Source organism: Liolophura sinensis, chromosome 1 (genome assembly GCF_032854445.1).
Source record: "Liolophura sinensis isolate JHLJ2023 chromosome 1, CUHK_Ljap_v2, whole genome shotgun sequence".
Classification (NCBI taxonomy): Eukaryota; Metazoa; Mollusca; class Polyplacophora; order Chitonida; family Chitonidae; genus Liolophura; species Liolophura sinensis.
Genome location: NC_088295.1, coordinates 24,124,593 through 24,145,899, shown reverse-complemented (window position 1 = coordinate 24,145,899; position 21,307 = coordinate 24,124,593). Strand labels below are relative to the sequence as shown.

The 21,307-nt window shown below is 38.5% G+C and overlaps 1 protein-coding gene across 1 annotated transcript in view; it reads left to right on the top strand.

Annotated features, from left to right (window-relative positions):
* The window catches only part of LOC135465358 (myocardin-related transcription factor A-like), a 56,780-nt gene that overhangs the window by 27,783 nt on the left and 7,690 nt on the right, over nucleotides 1-21,307 (top strand). The window contains 3 exon segments of the mRNA XM_064742601.1: nucleotides 9,269-9,496; nucleotides 11,238-11,303; nucleotides 13,458-13,513. Of these exon segments, the coding sequence (XP_064598671.1) occupies nucleotides 9,269-9,496; nucleotides 11,238-11,303; nucleotides 13,458-13,513 (350 nt within the window).

Here is a 21,307-nt window from a genome sequence, read left to right as displayed (position 1 = left end):
TGTTATGTGAAATGAACTGAAATAATTAGAAAGGGGCTTCTGGTTCTGCCCCATTAGCTTTTGAGCTGATGGGTTGTCTGTTGGGGGATTAGAAGTGGGGTTGGTTGAGTGGAAACACCTGATTTCAAGGAGATTGTGATGGCTGTCACATGGAGTCCTGCCCATGGTTCTGAGGGAGGGTTTATGTCCTGTAGATGACAGACATTACCTCAGCAGGGTTAAAATAATGACCAGTTTGGACCATGCAGACTTGCCTTGACCATTAAACTTTCCAATTTGCAAGTAGCATATCCTGCCAGATGATGGTAGTATAGAGGAAATTGATTGATGCCAGGCTAGAATGTCTGCCAGGACCTGGGCCACATGGTCACTACATGGAGAGTGCAACACTAGTAACATGTACAGCTGTATAGACATAGGGTCTGATTTTTTGGGGATATATAGCTATGCAATGTATATTTTTTATGTGCACTTACATACACACAAACAGGATCCATTCATTGTCATATTATCAAAATATATTCCAACCACAAAATTTTAAGGTGCATGAACCTGTGTCCTAAAAGATGATTCTAGACTTTCTCTGGATGATGATGTTATGCTTATGTGGATACTTCAGAATAATGTCTCCAGGTTTTACCATATAAAGTCAAAGGCCATGAACTGTTTAGTACACTAGTTGCAGTCATTTAAGAATCCTTCATCTGTAGTAAAACAAACAGTACTGGTGTGTTTTGTTTTTTAGGTTTGGTTTTTTTTTTCTGATCACCATTGTCTACAATTGAGTCATTTGAAGTCACAGTCTTGCACAACCTGTTTATGATTACCTTCATTGAGAATATACTGTAATTTGAATACACGTGGCAAGCATGAAGAAGAAAGTACAATTACATAACCATTCAAGTAGGTCATGACCATTACCTGACTCCGTCAACTTAAGACATGATGAATGGGCTTTCCTGGTTGGTTTGTTTTCAAAGTAAGCAAGAAGATATTTTCGATCTGACTCTAGCGTGCTGACCACAATGATCCGTATGTTATTTCTAGTTGTGAATCGCTTCACCAAGGTGGTTCCTTGGAGTGTTTTACTCATTTACATACCAGGTAGAGCAGTTTTGTCAAGACAGCTTGTTGCTGCTCTATCATCAGGATGTTAGCAAAAACCATCAGGACCACCAAGGTTCTAGGTAGACCAGACCTTAGTGCTGAATCCTGGACACCTGGCTTCATCAGCAAGAAGCACCAAACACACCACCAGCAACTCATCATTCACCTACAGCTATATTCACATCCTATAGAAATTATAAACTTCATTTGTACTCGGCAAACTCAAGTATGTATTGATGCAGATCTAACTACTTTGTTTGATTATCATTTGCATAAATTGTTGACATTGTTTTCATTGAAAACCCTTGGTGATTGCACTTACATTCTGTATCTTGACTCCTTTGTAAATGCAGTTGCCTGTGTATGTAATATGAATGTAATAGCTCTGAGGAAAGGACACATGATATATATTTCATTCAGAATTTCTCAATCAGCCGACTTTGAAGCTGTTTATATTTACTTGTACTTATGGTATAAAAGAACCGTAGCATGCATTAAGATGTGTGCGATATTTATTTACTTATTTGATAGGTGTTTTATGCCATGCTCCTTAGCTATATGTGAGGTTTATGGGCTGAGCAAGTTCCGCAGGCACCATCTCACCTCAGCTGACTCACTCTTACAGGTGAAACAAAATTAACATCGACTTGACATATGCCTTTACAATATGGAACATAGTTACATGAAACTCAGTTCCTCCTTCAGAATAAATTGATTAGATTATAGGCCTGCATTGACACAAGGTAACTACTTCTGTACAGTAGGAATGTCTTCCAAAATATTCTTTAGGCATGACGATAAATTATTCTGTGATTCCTGAAATGTTAGCTATTTATTATTATCACGAGTGTACCTGTAATGGGTTTCGGAAATTATGTACACATACATATAACTACAAGAAATCTACTGGTTACAGCCACCTGATAATTTCATATTAAACATCAGAAAACATTGTTTTGTTTAAGAATTGGATAAGAGATTGCACAACACAAAAATTAAAAATTTGGAGTTTAAATGAATCTGAGGGCATCTAGAGCTTTGTTAGTTTTGTTGTCTGCTAATGTTTTCTTACATTCACTGATTGAAGAGATACTGACCTTGCCCACTGAACTGCATGAAATGGTCATACAGACTAACTTCTCCACCCTAGACATTTGGTGAGGATTTGCAACAGCTGGCCACTGGTCAAACTTCTTCATGGGCCATTATTTATCTAAACACAAGCATCCTGTGGTCAGTTTTGACTGGTTTGAAGTCTGGAGATAATACCACAGGAGTTACCCAGACTAACTGCATTTGTAACTGGATATAAAAATGGATAGTTTATCTTGAGTGCCTAATAGAAGTCACTCAGTAGCTGAGGAGCTCTTTCTTGTAACATTAAAGTTGTGTTTATGTGCCTTATATACACCTCAAATGAACATGCATCTATACCCCCAGTGGGGTTCTTGATGTATCAGCAAATAGGAGATGTTTCACTGGACATACTGGTAACATCCAACAGGGTCTGTGTATGCTCCTGTTGGAAGGCTGTTGAAATTAAAAGTTCAGTCCATTTGATTCACTCTCATTAATGCTATATTTTGTATTGTTAAAAATAATTGGGTTACTGTTGATATATACACATTATATTTGTACGCTGTACATGCTTTTTCCTACACTGACAAATACTCTGCGTGTAGTTGTGCTGTCTCCTATGTTTTGTCATTAGAACCAAAGTGTTACCTTTCTCATCAGGGATCTCTTCCACTCTCTTGGTTTCTGGACAGTGTTATAACTGAAATGTCAGTGTTTGGTTTATCTCCTAGTGGCCAATCCTGTGACCACAGCTGTTTAAAAACTCCCTTAACCTATGGTCAGGCCAGCTCTTATCTCAAGCTCAACAACACTGAAACTCTGTGTCCTTCAGTTACACAGGACATAAGCCAGTGTTCTTCCTTACAACTGCTCTTTTAAATCTCCACTCCCACTCAGACTAGGGTGCATTGGACAACTATCTTTGGAAGAGGAAAAAAACTGTGTCTGAAACTTCCCATGTCTAAAAAGCAAGGTTGCTTTCGTTTGTCTTGTGTTACAAATAGATAAAGTAGAGCACAAAAATCATCAATTGCGTTCACTTTTGTCTTTTAAAATTTTTTTTAAGTCAAAGGGCATTTAAAAAAATATGCCAATTGGAATTACGTGTGTATTCTTCCAAGCAACTCTTCCTTTCGATGATGGCAAAATTTGCATATATACAATCATATATGAAGATATGCCTCTTAATAGATTCTACTTAGCCCTAATCAAACAACATTAAATGCCTTACTACTGCTTAAATAGGCAGTGCTGTTGCTATACATAAAATGTATGTATGTATGTATTGTATGTAGTAAACTGTTGATAATGTAAATGATGTTTTTTAATGTAATCATTCTTTGAGTGATTCGTACATGGGAAGGTCTCCCAGCAACCTGCGGATGGTCGTGGGTTTCCCCCGGGCTCTGCCCGGTTTCCTCCCACCATAATGCTGGCCGTCGTCGTATAAGTGAAATATTCTTGAGTATGGCGTAAAACACCAATCAGATAAATAAATAAATAAATCTTGGAGTGGTTAGCTTTTGGTTTTACATACAGATGTTTCTGAGCTCTTTCAAAAAACCTACACGTAAGAAAGCTGAAAATCAGATATTTTTCGGTGTTGAATTGTTAAGAAATTTACCTTCATGTGCATGGAATGTCTACAGCACATGGTGGTGGAGTGAATTTTATTTCTGGAGGTTTGGGAGAAGGAAATGTGTAAATTATGACACAATAAGCCCCTCTGTTATACATTTGTTATGAAAGAGCACTCTTGAGAGGGTTAGCCTTCCATATGGCATTGTCAGGATGGCACATGTAGCTGGTTTATTACAGTGTTATAGAAGTAGCAGAAGGGATGGTCTTATAGCATAAGGGTCAGGCTTACATGTACAGTTAGACCCACCCTCCCCTCCCCTCCCCAACCACTCCCTCTCAGATCATGAAGTTTAATACATCATTACTAGTCTTATAGTTGGCTCTCAACAAGATATATTTTGAGACTCACAAGTATTACACTGTATCAGCCCATTAATGTAGGAATCTTCACCTATTTTTTATGGGGCCAGATTCCCCAGCCATGAACCCTACCCTCTCATATGGCATCACACAGGAAACCAAGTTTTTATGCACCATATGTTGTCGTCCCCCCCCCCCCCAACATGCCCCCCCCTTTTCCTTCCCTAACACATCCTTTCCCAGGTATCCCCAGTATAGGCATACCGGCTACAAAGGTCAGCAACGTGCAATATATTATATACTACCAGGTTCTCTCAACAAAATCCAGATAATCCTCAGTCCTGTTATTTCGAGAGATAATACGCCAAGGATTGAATATGGATTTAAAAGTGCCATTTGACACTATCTCAACATTTTACGCAAACATTATCTTCTTGTACATTGTGCAAGAATCATTGTCAGGGTGTGACTTCTTACCGTCTTCGTCTTGTGAGTACTGGTCTAAGAACCACTTGGTTTCAGTATTTTATTCGGGTGAAGATCTTCAAAAGCAAATCTTTGGTATTTATGAAAATAAAAGTTATTAAAGTGAAGTAATATCTTTTATGTGGTGAGTGTATGATGACCATTGATTGGCTATGTGTTCTTAGACAAAGTGTTTAAGGTCTTTTGATTGGCTGCTGTGTTGGCATGTGGCTTCTTATCCACATGGCCCTGATGTAATTTGTCAGCTGACAGCTACTGGTGACACATTGCATCTTATCCATGTCATGTTTTCCTCCTTCAAAAGCCTCTCATCTTTCACAACATTGCCACAAGTAAGTTTCTGTGACCTCTGACCTTTTGGGGGGTTCCTCTGGTGCATTTTTATTGGCTGACTAAGGGGAGGGACAGTATCAGGGGTGAACAGATGTGAGGGAGACAGATAAGAGGATCTTTAGACACACTACTCTTACTACCTTGTCCCCCAGTTCATCACTCTCTGGGGGTCAGGACTGTCAGATCTGGTTCTCCTCATCCTGACACTATGGGACATGAAGCAGGAACCCAATCATAATCTGTAACCAGATACATGTACACCAAGTACACACATACACACATACACACAAGTACCTCTGTGACAAGTGCTTAGTGCTCTGGCTTAGAGTAGTATGTCTTTTGCTCTGTAGATTGACTGTCACTGATACACATTCATGTATATAGAATTGCTCACTGACTGGGATGTTTCCATGCTGATGTAGCTCATAACAGTGAATACACTTGTGTGTAGTGTAATTTTGTATGTAGTATAAACAGTCCTCAGACAGTTGCAGTCCTCTGTAAGATAATTGTGCTCAGTATTTTGTTAGTTAAAGGATATCTCAAGACTAGCCAGTTTATGCATTGTGCATTGTGATTATGCACATGTGTATGCAGTAGAAGGTCCCCCATCCCACCCCACCCCAGCCCTAATTTGATAAAGATTCCTTTTAAAAAATAATTCCATGTCAAACATAAGACAAAGCCCTTTTTGGGAGAGGATTGCTATGCTAATCTCAGATTGATTGTCACTACTCTACTTGCTGTGTTTTGTCTGTAATTTGATATTTGATGTCAGACGTGTGCCTCCCTGCAGCACATTTCAGCTTTTTTGTTCATGAAAGAAAAGTATGTAGTCAGAAAACAGAAGCACACAGATCTCATCAGTAACTGAAAGGCATGTCCGGTTCCAGACATAGGCGACCACAAGTATTCTGAGACAGCTTCTGAGTGGATCTTCTGCTATCTGACATAGCTGCAGACTGCACCCAGATTTCCCAACTCCCTCAGCAACAGATAAGGGAGGGTCAGACTGCTATACAGCAGCATTAATCTGCATATATCTGTCACATGCTGCTCCTTGGATGGAACTGGCGCATCTGGTATCCCAGCAGTGGGATAACCTGAACAAGAGGCAGTCATCTTGTACCTCAACGATGAAGATATAAGAGCACCAGGGTCCACGAAACATGTCTGTTTTCTTAAAGCTAAATGCCTAACAAGGATTATCTAGTCTATTTTACATATTCTTTCATACATGTACTTACACTGTCATGAGCAGCTTTTTGTGGGTGCCCGTTTTCGGCTAGTTCCTTAATTTGGGCTAATGTGGCGAATTTGTGAAACTATAGGTAATATTAGGCTGTATGCATCTCAATGCAAAGGGTACTGATTGAATAAGAAGTTCTGTTAAATCAACTGTTTTCAACATCAAATCAGTGTAAAGAAATACATTTCTAAAATTTCCCGGGGGCCTCCGTGGCTCAGTTGTTTAGCACGCTAGCGCAGCGTAATGACCCAGGAATCTCTCACTAATGCAGTCACTGAGTTCCAAGTCCCAGCTCATGCTCGCTTCCTCTCCAGCTGTAGTTAGGAAGGTCTGCCAGCAACCTGCAGATGGTCGTGGGTTTCCCCCGGGCTGTGCCTGGTTTCCACTCACCATAATGTTGACCGCTGTTGTATAAGTGAAATATTCTTGACTACGGTGTAAAACGCCAAGTAAATAAATCTAAAATTTCCCTTTCCTCTTAATTAGGCTTGCTTGGCAACTGAATGTGATTTGGGCTCCCATTATGGGCATGAAGAATTGGTATAATGATACAATATTCACTATCTGAAGCTCAGCATCATGGTGATCACGATTCCTGAACATTCATGTATTTCTACCTCAAAATGACACCCGTTCTCTTCCAACATCACCACCACCCTCAGGGAGTCGGTATTTGGTCTGTTTGATTGAATAAAAAAACTCAGTAACTGGTTATATTTATTCAATTTGAGGCTGTTTTTTGAAAGAAATATTCAGAAGATTACATAAACTCAATTTGAACATATCTAAAGTTGCTTCACACAACCTGTTCGCGTTACAAGTTATCCCCCTTTTACGGAAATTTTTACCACCATCTGCGTTGATTGGATTTAAGAAGGCCAATTTTTGGATGTGGGGGGCCATGTGATATCAAACATGATGGATAGTAAGCTTCTTTCGTAAGCCAATTTGCTCCTCACGAATAATTTGACCTACTTCAGCATCCGATCGTTCTGTTTTTGACATAAGCGTAGCTACATGTGAGTGCACGTGGTCTGACTGGTTTCCTCCCCCTGACGCCAGGCGACGTCAATATCTTTAGCTCCTTGCAAGGCAAACACGCAGTTTGCCTCCAGATTTCGTTTCTGGGAGTCTGAAGTTTGATAAATGGTTTAGTGTAGCAGCAAAAATTAAAACCTTCTTTGCCAGATAATGAATATTTACCAGCGACATCGATTCGCTATAAAAACATGTTTTTGGATCAAAGACTGAACATGGAGATGTGTACCTGACAGGACTTCAGGCCATTGAGATCCAGCCATATTCGTCGTAAAAAAAAAAAGGGACAATTCCTTGATTGATACACAAAGTACATGTAGCAGTGTATTTTGTCTCTCTAAATATGTAGCCCCTCTACTTAAACATCATTATAGTTAATACTCTATGGGGGCAATCCACGATTTGTGGGTCTCTTTAATTTTCTTGTTACCAGTGGCTGATTTTTATGGTAAATTTTCATGTGATCAGTACCCGGTCAAGAAGTCAAATCAGGCTTCATTTTGAACTGCTTTTGTTGACTGAAATCTTTTTTATTTTGACAAGTAAGGATAATATTTCAGTAGAATTTTGATAATGCACAGAACATTCATCTGGATGCACTATTTACATTAGTTTCTAGGTATACATGTGAGATGTTGCATTATTTTTGATTTTCTCAAATATTCTTCTTTTTTTTTCTTTAGATCATTTTGACATGTCGTATTACAGACTGAGAGTAACAACCATATGTTCCATAAGCCATTAATGCATGACCAGGGATTCATGGCTATTGTATATTATTGTAAGGTGATGTCAAGACCAATTGCTCATGTGAGCTTCAGTCATTCTAGGCTGATGCTCTAGGTTGTAAGCTCTCTGGGCCTGTCCTCACACTTCACTGGACTGGTATCCTGAAATAAATATAACAAGAACTGCAGTGTTGGGCTGTTTATTGGTTTGCAGCATCAACTAGGAGGCCAGCTTGAGTTCATGTGTAGGCAGTGATAATTACTTTAATCAATGAAGGATAGTAAAGTATAGAACTATTCAGGTTTAGTATCGCCAATGGTTGGAGAAGACAAAACAAAAACTCAATTTCAGTTGGAAAGAAAAAACTCTTTTTCGCCTAGAAATGATTTCTGTGAACCCCTGCGCCCCTAATGCACATCATTGTTTAAATATTATAGGCTGGTTGCTTTTAGGTGACCGTGGCATATGAAATCTCTTGAAATGTGTGTGATAACATTATTTTTGTACATACTTTTGATGTAGTGCAACCATTTTATCTGGAAAAAAATATTTTGACAGTATTATTTTAATCGTGTGTAGAGTTTTGATCACTTTTTTCAATTAATTACCCTCTAAATTCAAACTTGTAAAACTATGATCTCTGACACTCATTATCCAATAAGATTTCGCCCTTCCCATCCCAGGGGCAAGTCATAAATCTCCATCTTTAGGTGTGGATGGTGCTCTTGTTACTAGCCTTATGGCAGATAAGGTTACACAGACATCTTCCCAAGCTCTTTGGGCAACATTTACTTATTTAATTTAAGTGGATCTTAGTCCACAGGCTGGCGCCAGAGTTTGTTATCAGTGTTATGGATAGTTATAATGTGAATCACCAAAGAAGATGCATCAGAAATCAAAGAAAGAATGAATGAGGCATACATGTAGGAGACCCCCCCCCCCCCCCCCCCCCCCCCCCCCCCACCTTTTTTTTTTTTTTTTCTTTTTTTTTTTTTTTTTGCATAATGGCAACATTATTAGGTATAAATGTATGCGTTAGAATAGTTTGAATGCTTTTGGGGATTTTTAGGTTAGAAGCTCAATTTGACTGGACTGCTGTTGTGATCTGCATGTGAAACAAAATGTTGACTTAATGTGCGACTTTATATACTCTTTCAGATCAATGAAAGAAACATTTGTTATTTCATGACATGTACATCTGCTGTGTCACAAGCGTAAATGTCGATCAAAATCTGCTTCAAGTTCAAGAGACACCACTTAACAACAATACATGTTACTTAAAATTTGATTTGGTTTGTGTTTTTTCAGATTCCAGTGCAGCTGCGGGTAACTGGTCTCCCCTTTATGGGGGTTCTGCTAAGTTAGACCAGGACACCATCAAGTACATCCATAAGTTCTATTGTAAGGACTGTCGCATGGAAGCAGAAAGAGCAAAAGCAGCCAAATCTGGGAGCGAGGAGGGCTCCAAACCGACCAGTCCACAGAGGTCTCTCGATGAAGCCTCACTGCATCAGACAATGGACAAAAACAAAGAATGTACGTATAGTTTATTCAGGATCATATGATGCATGTAGTTTTACAGGATTGCTACACTTGAACAATGAAAGTTGCTTTCATGGCAGGTATACCATTGGTTTCTTATAAAAATTGAACAGCAGACCTTGAAAATATTAATGGAGAATATGTTTTACACATACTTGTACTAAGATTAATTAATTTGCCATATCAAGTATGTGTAAGAAACACCAGATGGTATGATGTAGCTGGTTTACCCAGGTCACATGAAATTTAAAGCTATCTCATTGAGGTAAGATTTCATTGAGGTAAGATATCTTTATATCTTTCTGTATCCAGTAGCAAAGCAGTGATTACACAAGCCTGTTTTTCTGATGAATTATGCCTTGTCCTCTTTAAAATTCCTCATCTCTGAAATCTGAATCTAAAGCCTGTGTCAATGGCTTGGTACCTGAAGGTAATATTTTGGCAAGAAGAATGGCTTCGTGCCAGGGGTATTGGCAGATTTGAAACTAATGGGTATCAAATGATTCTAAGATGGGTAATTAGCTGTGGTTTTGTGTTGACCCATGTATCTGGTGATGGGGGCAGTTGATAGGAATTCACCTGTCCATTTAGCTTCAACCCTATCTTTTTTATAAGTATGGAAGCTAAAATGCCTCAGAGTTTGGCAAAACTCCTAAAATCGTGTGCCAATATTCTTGATGCCAACATTTTTTTTCTTACAGTGGCAGCCTGACCTTTGTTCATATGCATTTCTGAGTGTGTGTAATTAGAATTTTTTGAGTGTTTCTCACCTAAAGTACAAATGTTTTTCTTTGTATTTTTGTCTGGGTAAATTATTGCTGTTATGCTATTGTGTGATATGTCATGTTTAATTCAGTTCAGTGTTCACTTAGGAAAGGATTTTTTTACACATATGTTGGTGGAATTAAACCCGGCAATTGAGACTGATATTAACATTACATTTTTATCACATCTTCCCAGAGTTTACCATGCATCTGTGATTGCAGTAATAGTCAAACCTGTTCAGATAAAGATGTCACATTTTGCATTCAGTTTCAAAATGCGATTAACTTTTTTCCATGGCAACTGATTAGAAATGCTCAAATATTTTGAATGACGTGAACACAATAAAAGTCACAGGTATACAGGTTCACTTTGAGGTGACCTTTTTTTCATATTTCTATTGGTGATATTTTGATTAAATTTCGGGTTTCCATGGCAAGTTTAAATGATCTGAATGTAATAGAAGTCACACCATTTCACACAAGAGTTCCGAATTTGCAGGTTCTACTCTGAAAATTAACAAGTGGAGCTGTTGTTTTTACCTGATTGTTTAGCATTTTACAATTCCCAAGTTTCACACGTTCACAATTCCTAAACACTATGACATTTTATGTGTCACACTCACTTCTTGTTTGAACATTATTTTTCAAATCATATATTTGAATACGTGGTGCTACGTAGGTGGGCAGTTCGTTGACACCTACAAAGATAACTGATATCTAACAAGTTTGTCATGTTTCAAATTTATTTTTTGCTTAAAAAACTTTATTGGTTTTGTGATGAAACTAGAGAGCAAAGATGTCTGAATTTACGCTGCTTAATCTTTCATCTATGCCAGACTGTCTTCTCTCTATCACCAGTTTTACTCAGACTGAAGTATGCATGTTTTGTGTTGGTTGCTCTCACTGATTGTTCTTTGAAATTTTGCCTGATAAAAACTTTACTAACATTTAAATGTTGTTTTTTCGATTAGCTCTCAAGCGCAAGTTGATGCTGAGGCGATCAGTGAATGAACTTGTGGATCAGGGAATTTATCCTCGTAAGTCCCCATATGCTCGGTAGAAGAGCTTCAGTGCTGCATGGATCACTTGCTTACTCCGCTGGCAATTATGTGTATGTGTGCAGGACTGCTTTCAGCTTAGCTCCGTAATATACAGTACATTCAAACCAGGAGGTAGCACTTACACCACAAATCATTGCCCTCAAGTTTGGCGAATTATTTTCTCGAATTTCCTCACAGAAATTTCTAAATATCAGAACTTTTTATCACATCTGATAAATGGGAAATTCAAATGCACATGTAAAAGCTCTTTAGATTAATTGGCTGCTTGTCATTTTGGATATTGCATTAATATATACCTCTTATTTAACATATTTTTGTTATTGAAAGCTCATGTGCTTGTACGTGTATACATGCATTTATGTCCTTATTTTTATGGTTTGTCTGCAATGCACACAGAGGGGCTTCCGTGGTCTTCTGGTTAGCGTGCTAGCATAGCAAAATTACCCAGGAGCCTCTCACTAATCCGATCGCTGTGTGTTAAAGTTTAGCTCCTACTGGCTATATACGTGGGAAGGCCTGCTAGCAACCTGCCGAGAGTCATGGCTTTCCCTTGGACTCAGGCTGATTTCCTCCCAACATAATGCTAGCCGCTGTCATATAAGAGAAATGTCCTTGAGTACAGCCTAAAGCTCAAATAAATAAATAAATATAATGTACATAGTATACAGATAAACTTAAATTACTGTTACCGTGAGCAAGCTGGTTTCTTGTCAGCTTGTAGTATAGCCTCCACTCTCATTGCTTGTGAGACATTGATGAGAATGATCAGCAACCATGCCCATGTGGCCATTTACAGTCTTGGGTTTGTTGAAGACCAATTGTGTTCCACCAGTATGTTACACGTAACTGTTACATGTTTATCAGTTACCTAATTGCCAAAGATCTGTGCTGGGAACTCTGGATTACTCCATTCATAAAAGTGACTGCCATCATATAAGCAAGTCTATGGCATCAAACAACACTCAAACTAAATCTGTCTGTAGCCAGTTGTATATCAGAATTCTAATACTAGCATGATCTGATTAAAAAAAGTTGTTTACACCTATCACAAAATATACAAAAATAATGTGCATCAACATATAGCTCATGTGTGCATCATGAATTGCAACTTTATGAAACATATGGCTTGATTTAGAGTTCCTAAAAAAAATCAAATCCTTCTTTGTTTGCACTTTTCTGGTTAGTACATGTAGTTTCCTTTTAGGAGCTTCTTGATATGTCGTATTTTCTATCAAGTCATGAACCAGTTGAGCATGTTACACTATGGAACTTGCATGTTTTGCTATATGTACTTGAACTTATAAAGGAAGTGGAACTGTATTTAATGATAATATAGCTAATGCTAATCACTGAAGCAGTTAGTAAATATGCAGATGTGCATGTCAACATAATTTTTCAGACAGTTGCTCCTATTCAGTGTGCCTTTTATTTCACACCTCAAGGTGAACATCAATGAGCACTCATTCTCATTCGCTCAGTGGAGAAAAAAATAACATGTCTAATAGCCCAGGCATGCACACCACCTGTACACATGTGCATATATAAAATATGCTGCTAGCCAAAGTAAGACTTTGGCTGACTAGTACATAATGTACATACTCTATAATAAGGAATTTGAATATGGTGAAAAGTAAGGGAAAATTAAGGAAATATTTTTAATTGTTATGTGTCTGCCTTAGAAGTATCTTACATTATTTTATGCAAGTATGTCCTTATTCTTTTCTCCTGGTTTATCTACAGTGTATATTGTGTAGAGTTAAAGTTAAATTACTGTTACAGTGAGCAAGCTTTGGCCTGTAGCCTCTGATTTCATTCCTTGTTGACAATAAGCGGAATTTAAGAAGCATGATATAAGGGAGAATTGAGGGAATATTTATATTTGTTATATGTATCCCTCTGCAGCACATGTATTTTAAATTATTTTTGTAAAGTTTATTGTGCACGTAAATTTAAGTTGATTGAAATCTTTGATAACTGAAATATGTTTGAAGGAGTTCATTTAAGTTCTTTTGCTTTGTCATTTATGATATGCCACATATACATGTGTTACCATGAATATATGGTCTGGTCTCTTTAGATGATACAAAGATCTACATATATGACATTAAGTTTCTTGTTAACTTTTTGTAGCTTTAAAAACTCCACCTGCATTTGCTGAACAACGGAAACAGTTGGAGAGAGCCAAGGTGAGTTTAATTTTTCATTGTTTTTTTCGTTTTGTTGGTGTCAGACCTGATCATACGAAGATGATTCAGGACGTTGACACTATCCAGTACACAACGTATGCTTGTTTATCATACTTCAGTTTGTGTCCAGTATGTCCCGGAATTTTCCAAGTAGAAGATAAAGTGATGTAGCCATGTCTCTATTTGATTGATTAGTTTTCTGTGGGTGAGAGGAACAGAGAGCAAAGGTTGGCATGACATGCTGTTGGAAACAGTCCAAACTGCTGTTCTTTAAGACAAGAAAAGTACAGAGACAGATGGGAAACTAGTGTTCCTCTTTTGAAATTGTTTCCTCTGTAATCCCTCTCACAAATTTTTCTAGAAAAGCATGCTAACGAAGATGTGGAACTTGTAAACGAAGAAAATTCCTCTCTGTTCTACAAAGTGGTTGTGCCAGGCTGTTGTGTAGAACTGGGCATGTGTGCCTCTGAGATGTCTCCGCTCTGACAGCAGCAGATTGACACTGTCATTTTTATGGTACACTCATTTGTTACACTGAAGATAATGTGTTACTGCAGGTTTGTGTCTTGTTACATTATTCAGAGGTGTAATACAAGAGGAATTGGTCTGATTTAATCTAGAGGATGATAGATCAATGTGTATCCTGGCTCGGTAATTAGAAATGCTGTCTGACATGAGATCACCTGTAAAAGACTGTAAATCTTGGCTCTGTTTTGGCTTGCATAGTGTATGTGGATCTTGTAGCTGAGGTACCTCAGGCTGGCTGTGCTAGTTGAATTGGCTGTGCGGTTCAAGTGACCAGGTGTTTCTCTGTTCAGTGGAAATTGCTCATTAGGGTCCCTGAGATTTCAACACTTTCAACCTACACTGATGCTGGCACTGAGTTGGGCCTCTTAAGAATGGCTCCAGCATCTTGCTGAAACCAGGCAAACTACATGCACTCTTCAGACACGCTGTTCACCTAGTCTCTGCTATATATATGTCTATCCTCGTTATGTAAAGTGTTTATCTGGAAAACTGCCACAATGATCCAGACATAATTTGCCCACCTTGGAAAGGATCCATTCAGTACCTGTGAATAAAGGACAGTTACCTACTTCTGTGAACCCTTAAACTGATCTTTTTCATTGACATTGTAAATACACCAAGTAATTACAGCTCTGCTGTACAACCAATAGTGATGCTGTTTTGGTGACACTTCAGTATTAGTCATGTTAACAGTGTGTTTTGGGATTCTTCAGTGAAAACACTTTAAATACCAAGGTCACTGAGGCATTTCTTCACATCAGCAGTTTTTGCCAACACCTTCAATACCATGACATATTGTATAGTTTAGACAGCATACCCATTCCATGTCTATGTACATGTACAACCTAGTTTCTGAAAGCAGTCAACCATGATGTGCTGTACAAAAAGCTGAAGGGAAGGAGATTAAGACGTTTTGAAGTTTTTGTAAACACATACATGTACATCTAATGTACAGGTACTTGATATGAGACTAGTGAATAGATAACATGTATGTTGTTTAACAGACAGAGGTTTTAAGTAAATGGCCTTGTCAGATTTCTTTAGTTGGGTAACAGCTGCTTTCTGATGCCAAAAAGAGGACACATAAATCAGCAGCTGATTTTCTGAGGGAAACAATACGTAGATACTTTCAGGGTTATGGTTATGAGGTAATGTGCCAGTGTAGGTTTTAGTTTGTTATGAGCTTAGGGAAACTGAAATGGTGAAACCAGTAAGAGGGATCCATTAACACTGTTTATATTTAGCAGACCTGTTGAGAGATTCTATCGAGTGCAGAAAAACTTGGACATAAAGAAGAAGCTTGCCTGGAATTTGAATGTATCTAGAAAGTAGCTGTGTTAATCATTAGGAGCCAGCCTCCTGTTGCCTAGAGAATTCCCGGAGATAGGGCCTACCTTCACGTCCAATTATATCAGTATTGCTGTGTAATATATGCTCTTACAGTCAGAAGCTGGTCTTGGCATCTGTGCAACAAGATGGCCAGTTTGTAGAGTTCCTTTGTTAAGTGCAAACATTTCTTCATGTATCACAGTTTTAAATGTTTGTAGAAGTGCACTGTATATAATATGTTGATGTGAGTGTGAAATAGAAAGCTGTTGTTTTTTGTTCATATAAAGTGGCTCTAATGTTGCTACAAGCAGTAGTGGTTTCGAAATGGAATAACAAAAATACGCTGCCTGATTGAAATCATCAAGTTAATCTTTTACCAACAGGGATTTTTGACAAGGATGCCCTAAATCATGATGAGTAGGTGTCCATTTTAAGACTTTGTAGTGGAGTGAAACGCTGAACAGGCCAGTTTTGCAATTAGTTTTACTTGTGTATTCCACACTTAAAATGGCAATCTGCTGTATCACACTGCCGTTTCGAAAATTGAAGTCAGTCTTCATCACAGCCTGTGAATGATGGTGGCTACATGTGATGTCAGAAAGTGTGATTATGGCAGGCATTTCCCCAGACCTTGACTCTAGCTGACAGCCCATGGGCACTGTAGGCAGATCACCTTGTACCAGTGAATCTTTGGCCCTGTGCCTGCCCCATTACACTGCTACAGACTTATATAATTGTGGTTGTCTGTTAACTTTTGGCAGCCGGCCAAACCACTGTTCTGCACTAGAGAGTGTTAAGACAGCTGGCTTTTTCACAGTAGGCTTCTAGCACACCATAGGCTTCTAGCACACCAGCCAGAACAGAGTGGCAAATAATTGCTTATTTTCCCATGCAGACCAGATAGAAGTATTAGATTCTACTCACGAAATTGTAATTTTTTTTATTTAGTTATTTTATTATATTCACATAAAATAATCATGTGTAGATTGAAGTCAAAACGTTTTTTCATACATGCACTTAGGCTCATGTAACCAACAAAAACGCGTCGCTCATACTTCTCTCGTCCTTTCCGCTGGTTCACAACAATCGTTCTTCTGTGGCTGGCCTCTTGGGGGCGCTAGCAATCAACGATCCAGTCAGAGTTAGGGAATCAATAAATGCAAGAAAAAATCTTCATATAAACTACCATTGGCTAAAACTATCATGTGACTTCTGCGAGGCAAACAGGACAAAATGGCGCAGGCACTGAGCCCAAGCGAAGCAACATTGATACAATATTTCTTTGGTATCTCCACTTTAAAAGACTTCCCGAGCAACATTGTATACAACGCAGCGAAACTGAAGCGTGGCTGTCTTTTATGCGTACCAACTGGGAGCAGAAAATCTTTGTGACCTCTCATGTTGTAAACATTCTCAACCGAGTGCAGTAAGGTACGGCAAGCATCATTCGTGGATATTTTTGGTTCTGACAATAATTTTGCTAGCGCCCCCAAGCGGCCAGTCACAGAAAAACGACTGCTGTGAACCAACGGGAAGGGCAGAGAAGCCTGAGCGAGGCGTTTTCGCTGATTACACAAGCATAACATGCACTATACATGTGTGTGTTTTTGATTATAGTGCAATCCATGATGTAACAAAGTAACTGGAGGGTCCCTGATTAAAAATAAAACACCCATCTATCATAATTAGATCATAACATTATGTGAAAAATCTCCTTTGAAGTCAAATCTTTATCTGTGCAAGTATATGCCAGTTCAGTTCATGGAATGTGTCTATCAAGTACATTAACCAAAATTGTTGACGTTTGGATAATTTGTTGTGCAACAAATTATGCAAAATCTCCTTTGAAATGAAATGAGTGCTTGTTTTTACTGTAGAAACTTGCCCATACCTTTACAGTGCTGGCTTCCATTGCTCTTATCCTGTATGTGGCAAGGCCTGAAACCTCAGACAGCTAGTGGGTTTTTCAAATATGTGATGAGGCAAATGTACATGTATGTATAGTATGTAAGCTGTAATGGTGTGTGTAGCAGTATGGAGGGAGAAATTCACTGATAGAATCCCACCAAATGGTTGCTATAGAATTGGCTGCCAGGGGCTGTGGACATGGAATCGGGATGATGGGTATTTTTTGGTGAGACCACTTCTTCTCATGGAGGAGCCAACACACCTTTCTTTCCTGTCAGGTGTTTAGCCAATTATCCTACACCCTTGTTCTTGTATCAGTTAGATTAAGAGACATAAATAGAGCTACATGTAGAGAAACCAACTCAGCTAATGGAAGGCAAAGATGGTGAAATGGAACACCAGCTGGCTGTTGTACCTCGACCCCAAAAGGTCCTGAATGTATTGATCTATCTGTGTCTATACAGATTTATGTACACAGTTGAGATAATGACATGTTTGTCTTCCTGGAGTAAGCCTAGAACAACAACAACCTGTAGAGAAAAGATTGAATCACCCTTATTTTCTGTGTGATTAGTTGAAATCTGCTTTGTATCTTAAGAGCTATATTAAGAGTCATTTTGATATCTTGAAATGGGTCCACCTTTAAATTGGTGTTCTACAATAGGACATGTTATGCGCGTTGTGTAAAAGTACAAAAAGTTGAATATTTAAAATAGGACTTGTATATTGACACATTTATACTTCTCCCATGAATTTCGTTCTTCATGTATGTACATGTACATTTACATCTTGCTGTAATAATGGGATACAGTGTGTATATGATATTTTCATGAAGAACTAATGAGTTATATTCATGTAAAAGCATCTGTCATTGCACAAGATGTTGTTCAGGCCTTCTGCCAGCCAAGACAACAATTGTAGGTGTATGGGAGAAAATTTACATTCCATTCTTACTGTATTATCGTTCAGTGTGCAAGGAGACTAGTGTATTAGGGAGATTTTTTGGTTAGCGCTAGATAGAGGCATACTTTCATCTAAGCAGACCACACACATACACAGATTTCTTCTGGTGTTATTCCCCCGTGTTTTGTTACACATGCCTTGAACAAAAAGGGATCTCTAAGCAGGGAATTCATTATGATATGATGAACTTGCCATTAAGCAGCCTGTGCAGTTCTCGCATGTGGTTTTCCTTTGAGGAAATGACACAAGATTCCAGAATCCTGAAGGCCAAACTATCGATCATCACTGACATACTTGTAGTCCTTCCATCCAGGCACATGTTGCACACCAAAGCTGTTCGAGTTATAATATCTGTGACACTAAAACCGAGAGATAAGGAAGGAAAAGGAGAGAGCAGATTCATTACAACAACCACTGCTGGCTATTCTGTAGTAGTAAGAATTCTAGCTCAAGAGAGGGTATCGAGGAATTGTCAGTGTTATTGGGTATTTCAGGGGAGGGTAGATGATAGAAAAAGTCAAATCAAAAAATCAAAGTGAAAGAGCTGACGAGGGAGTATGCTGGAGCAGCCCCTGTATTCTGGGCATGTGTATTTATGTGGGGACTCCAGGTGACTCATGATCGACTCTCTGCCGGCATCTGTTGATGTTTGCCAATGTTTGCTATTATCACTAGCTATTACTGCAGGTGCTTACCAGAGTTGCCAGGGTAAATACTGTGCATCTGTACAAGAAGTGAGGCAGGGAGGAAAATCTAGGTAGATGGCTGGGCTGGCATTTAGGCAAAGGTAGGGGGTTCACATGTAAGCTCAGCCACTGGTGAGACGGTAGCTTTTTCTTGATCACCAAACAGTGAGACCTTTAAATGTGCCATAGAGATAAGAATCAAAGGGGCCAGTAAAACATAGCTATGTGCAACAAACAGAATAAAGGCTATGCCTGTCTGTATGGTATGCTTGTTTCTTGATCAAATTGATCTTCATGTCAGAGGTCTCCAGCCAGCCTGAACATATATACATGTATAATTGATCTTTGGTATTTGGTCTGTACAGGCAGACAAACCAGACCTGGATTCCACATTATATGAGAATCATATACTATTGGAGCATCGTGTGTCTTTTCTCATCTTTTGTTTATGTGTGTGTATAATTTACTTTATCATATTATCAGTTTTGTTTTTTCAATCACCCCATCTTCTGTCATAAAAAAAACCTGCTTCAATATAAGTGGAAAATTGTTGAACTCCAATCAAAATAAACATGTGCCCAAAACCTTTGGTTGCGACATGTACAATGCGTGCACTGAAAATATTGCTTTCAAGGGAGGCTACCCTAGTGCTGATGAAACAGGTTACCTAGTCTAGAGTTACAGTTCATGGGTAAGCTGGTTATCAAACAGTCTTGTTCTCCATCAGTGTCGAAGAATGTTGCACTGTATGTTAGTGTTCTTTTACAAACTACTACCATTCTTTATCTGTATAATTTGAGGTAAAGGAGTTGATGAAAGGGATGTAAGTTCAAAGAGAGTAAGAACAGGCTATGGGAGATGTTTGTTTTCCACCTGCCACTAAGGGTTTTTTTTCTTTGTTTATCAGAGCTCAGTTGGCTTTATCTTACATGTTACACCTGACTTCAAGTCTTTACCATTGACTTGCTGGGAGATACAATGTGATTACGACAACATAAAATTCTGCAAATATGTAACAGAGTTAATATTCATTCTCTGGCTTTCTATTTTGTGTTTAATCCAGCAAATGGTCATAAGTTTCTATCAGGCTGTGCTTGGTTTTCTGTCACTTTTGTGTAAGTGAAATATTCCTGAATGCTGCATAAGACACCAATCAAGTAAATAAATATTTTTGAGTTACAAAGGAAAACACTACTATGCTTAATGCATACATATATTTATACACATATTTATTTGTTCATCTATGTATTTGGTAGATATTTTAAGCTGCATTTAAGACTATTTAACTCATATCACAACGGTCAGGTTTATGGGGGTAGGTAGCTTTCACTGATTTCCACAATGCAGCTGAAATACTGTAGATGTGGTGTAAAGCCATAATCATTCACTTAGGCTGATTTGGAACCCCATATATACATGTTGGGATAGGGGTTTGTGCTTGGAAATCTTTAGGAGGTTTATTTTAATATTTAACAATATTGTCTATAACGGGGCCAAGAAAGTCTTACTCAAAACACTGAACATTTGAATTTCTTGCATGGGTGCTTGAACTTTTATCCTAGATCAGGCCTGGCATGTATATACTGGATCAGCTATCTGCTCTACTGAGAGGCTAGATAAACAAAGGTGACTTTTTAAAAGTTGCCCGACGATTGATATCCATGTTATGTTCTTTCTGCAACCAGGGGCAACATGTATTACATAAGAGTACAGCAAGTCTAGTAATTCGTAATCTCAGATGTACGGTAGTTGATGAGGATCTATAACATTCATACAACACAACAGGCCCCCTGAGGGGGGTCAGGTATTGATTCCACATGCTTCACCTCATTCTATCATCATAACAAACATGTGAACATAGAAGCGCATGCTGCTGAAGGATGGGCATCATGGCTGGAGTCAGACGTGACGCAGTTAACACCTACATCATCTCAGCTTGTTAACGTCAGCCCCGACTCCAGAACACCTCGAGCCCAAAAGGGCTAGCTTTTCAAGGGGTCGGGGTAAATGTGAAGGACTCATTGACTGCTGTTAGAAGTTAGCTGTGTATCTTGCTGTTGCATACCTGAGGCATGAGGTTTTCTACTCTGCTTATGGCATATCGAGAAGTCTCTCACCTGGACCTAATCTCTCGCAGATCTATATTTATCTCGCAGTTCATTAAGCTAAACTCTGTGTTTGCCAAAATTGCGAATCATTTTAAAACCTCAATAAAAGAAGTGTTAATTTTTAAACATGTGACATGTGTTACAGTTGTTTCAGTTTCAAATTTTTTTTATTATTGCAGTTTGCAAGTTGTATTTTATGTTTGTATTAAAAGAGTTCTGCTTATTATTCTCATTTGTATTGTTTGTTAAATGGTTGCAGTTGTGTAAATAAG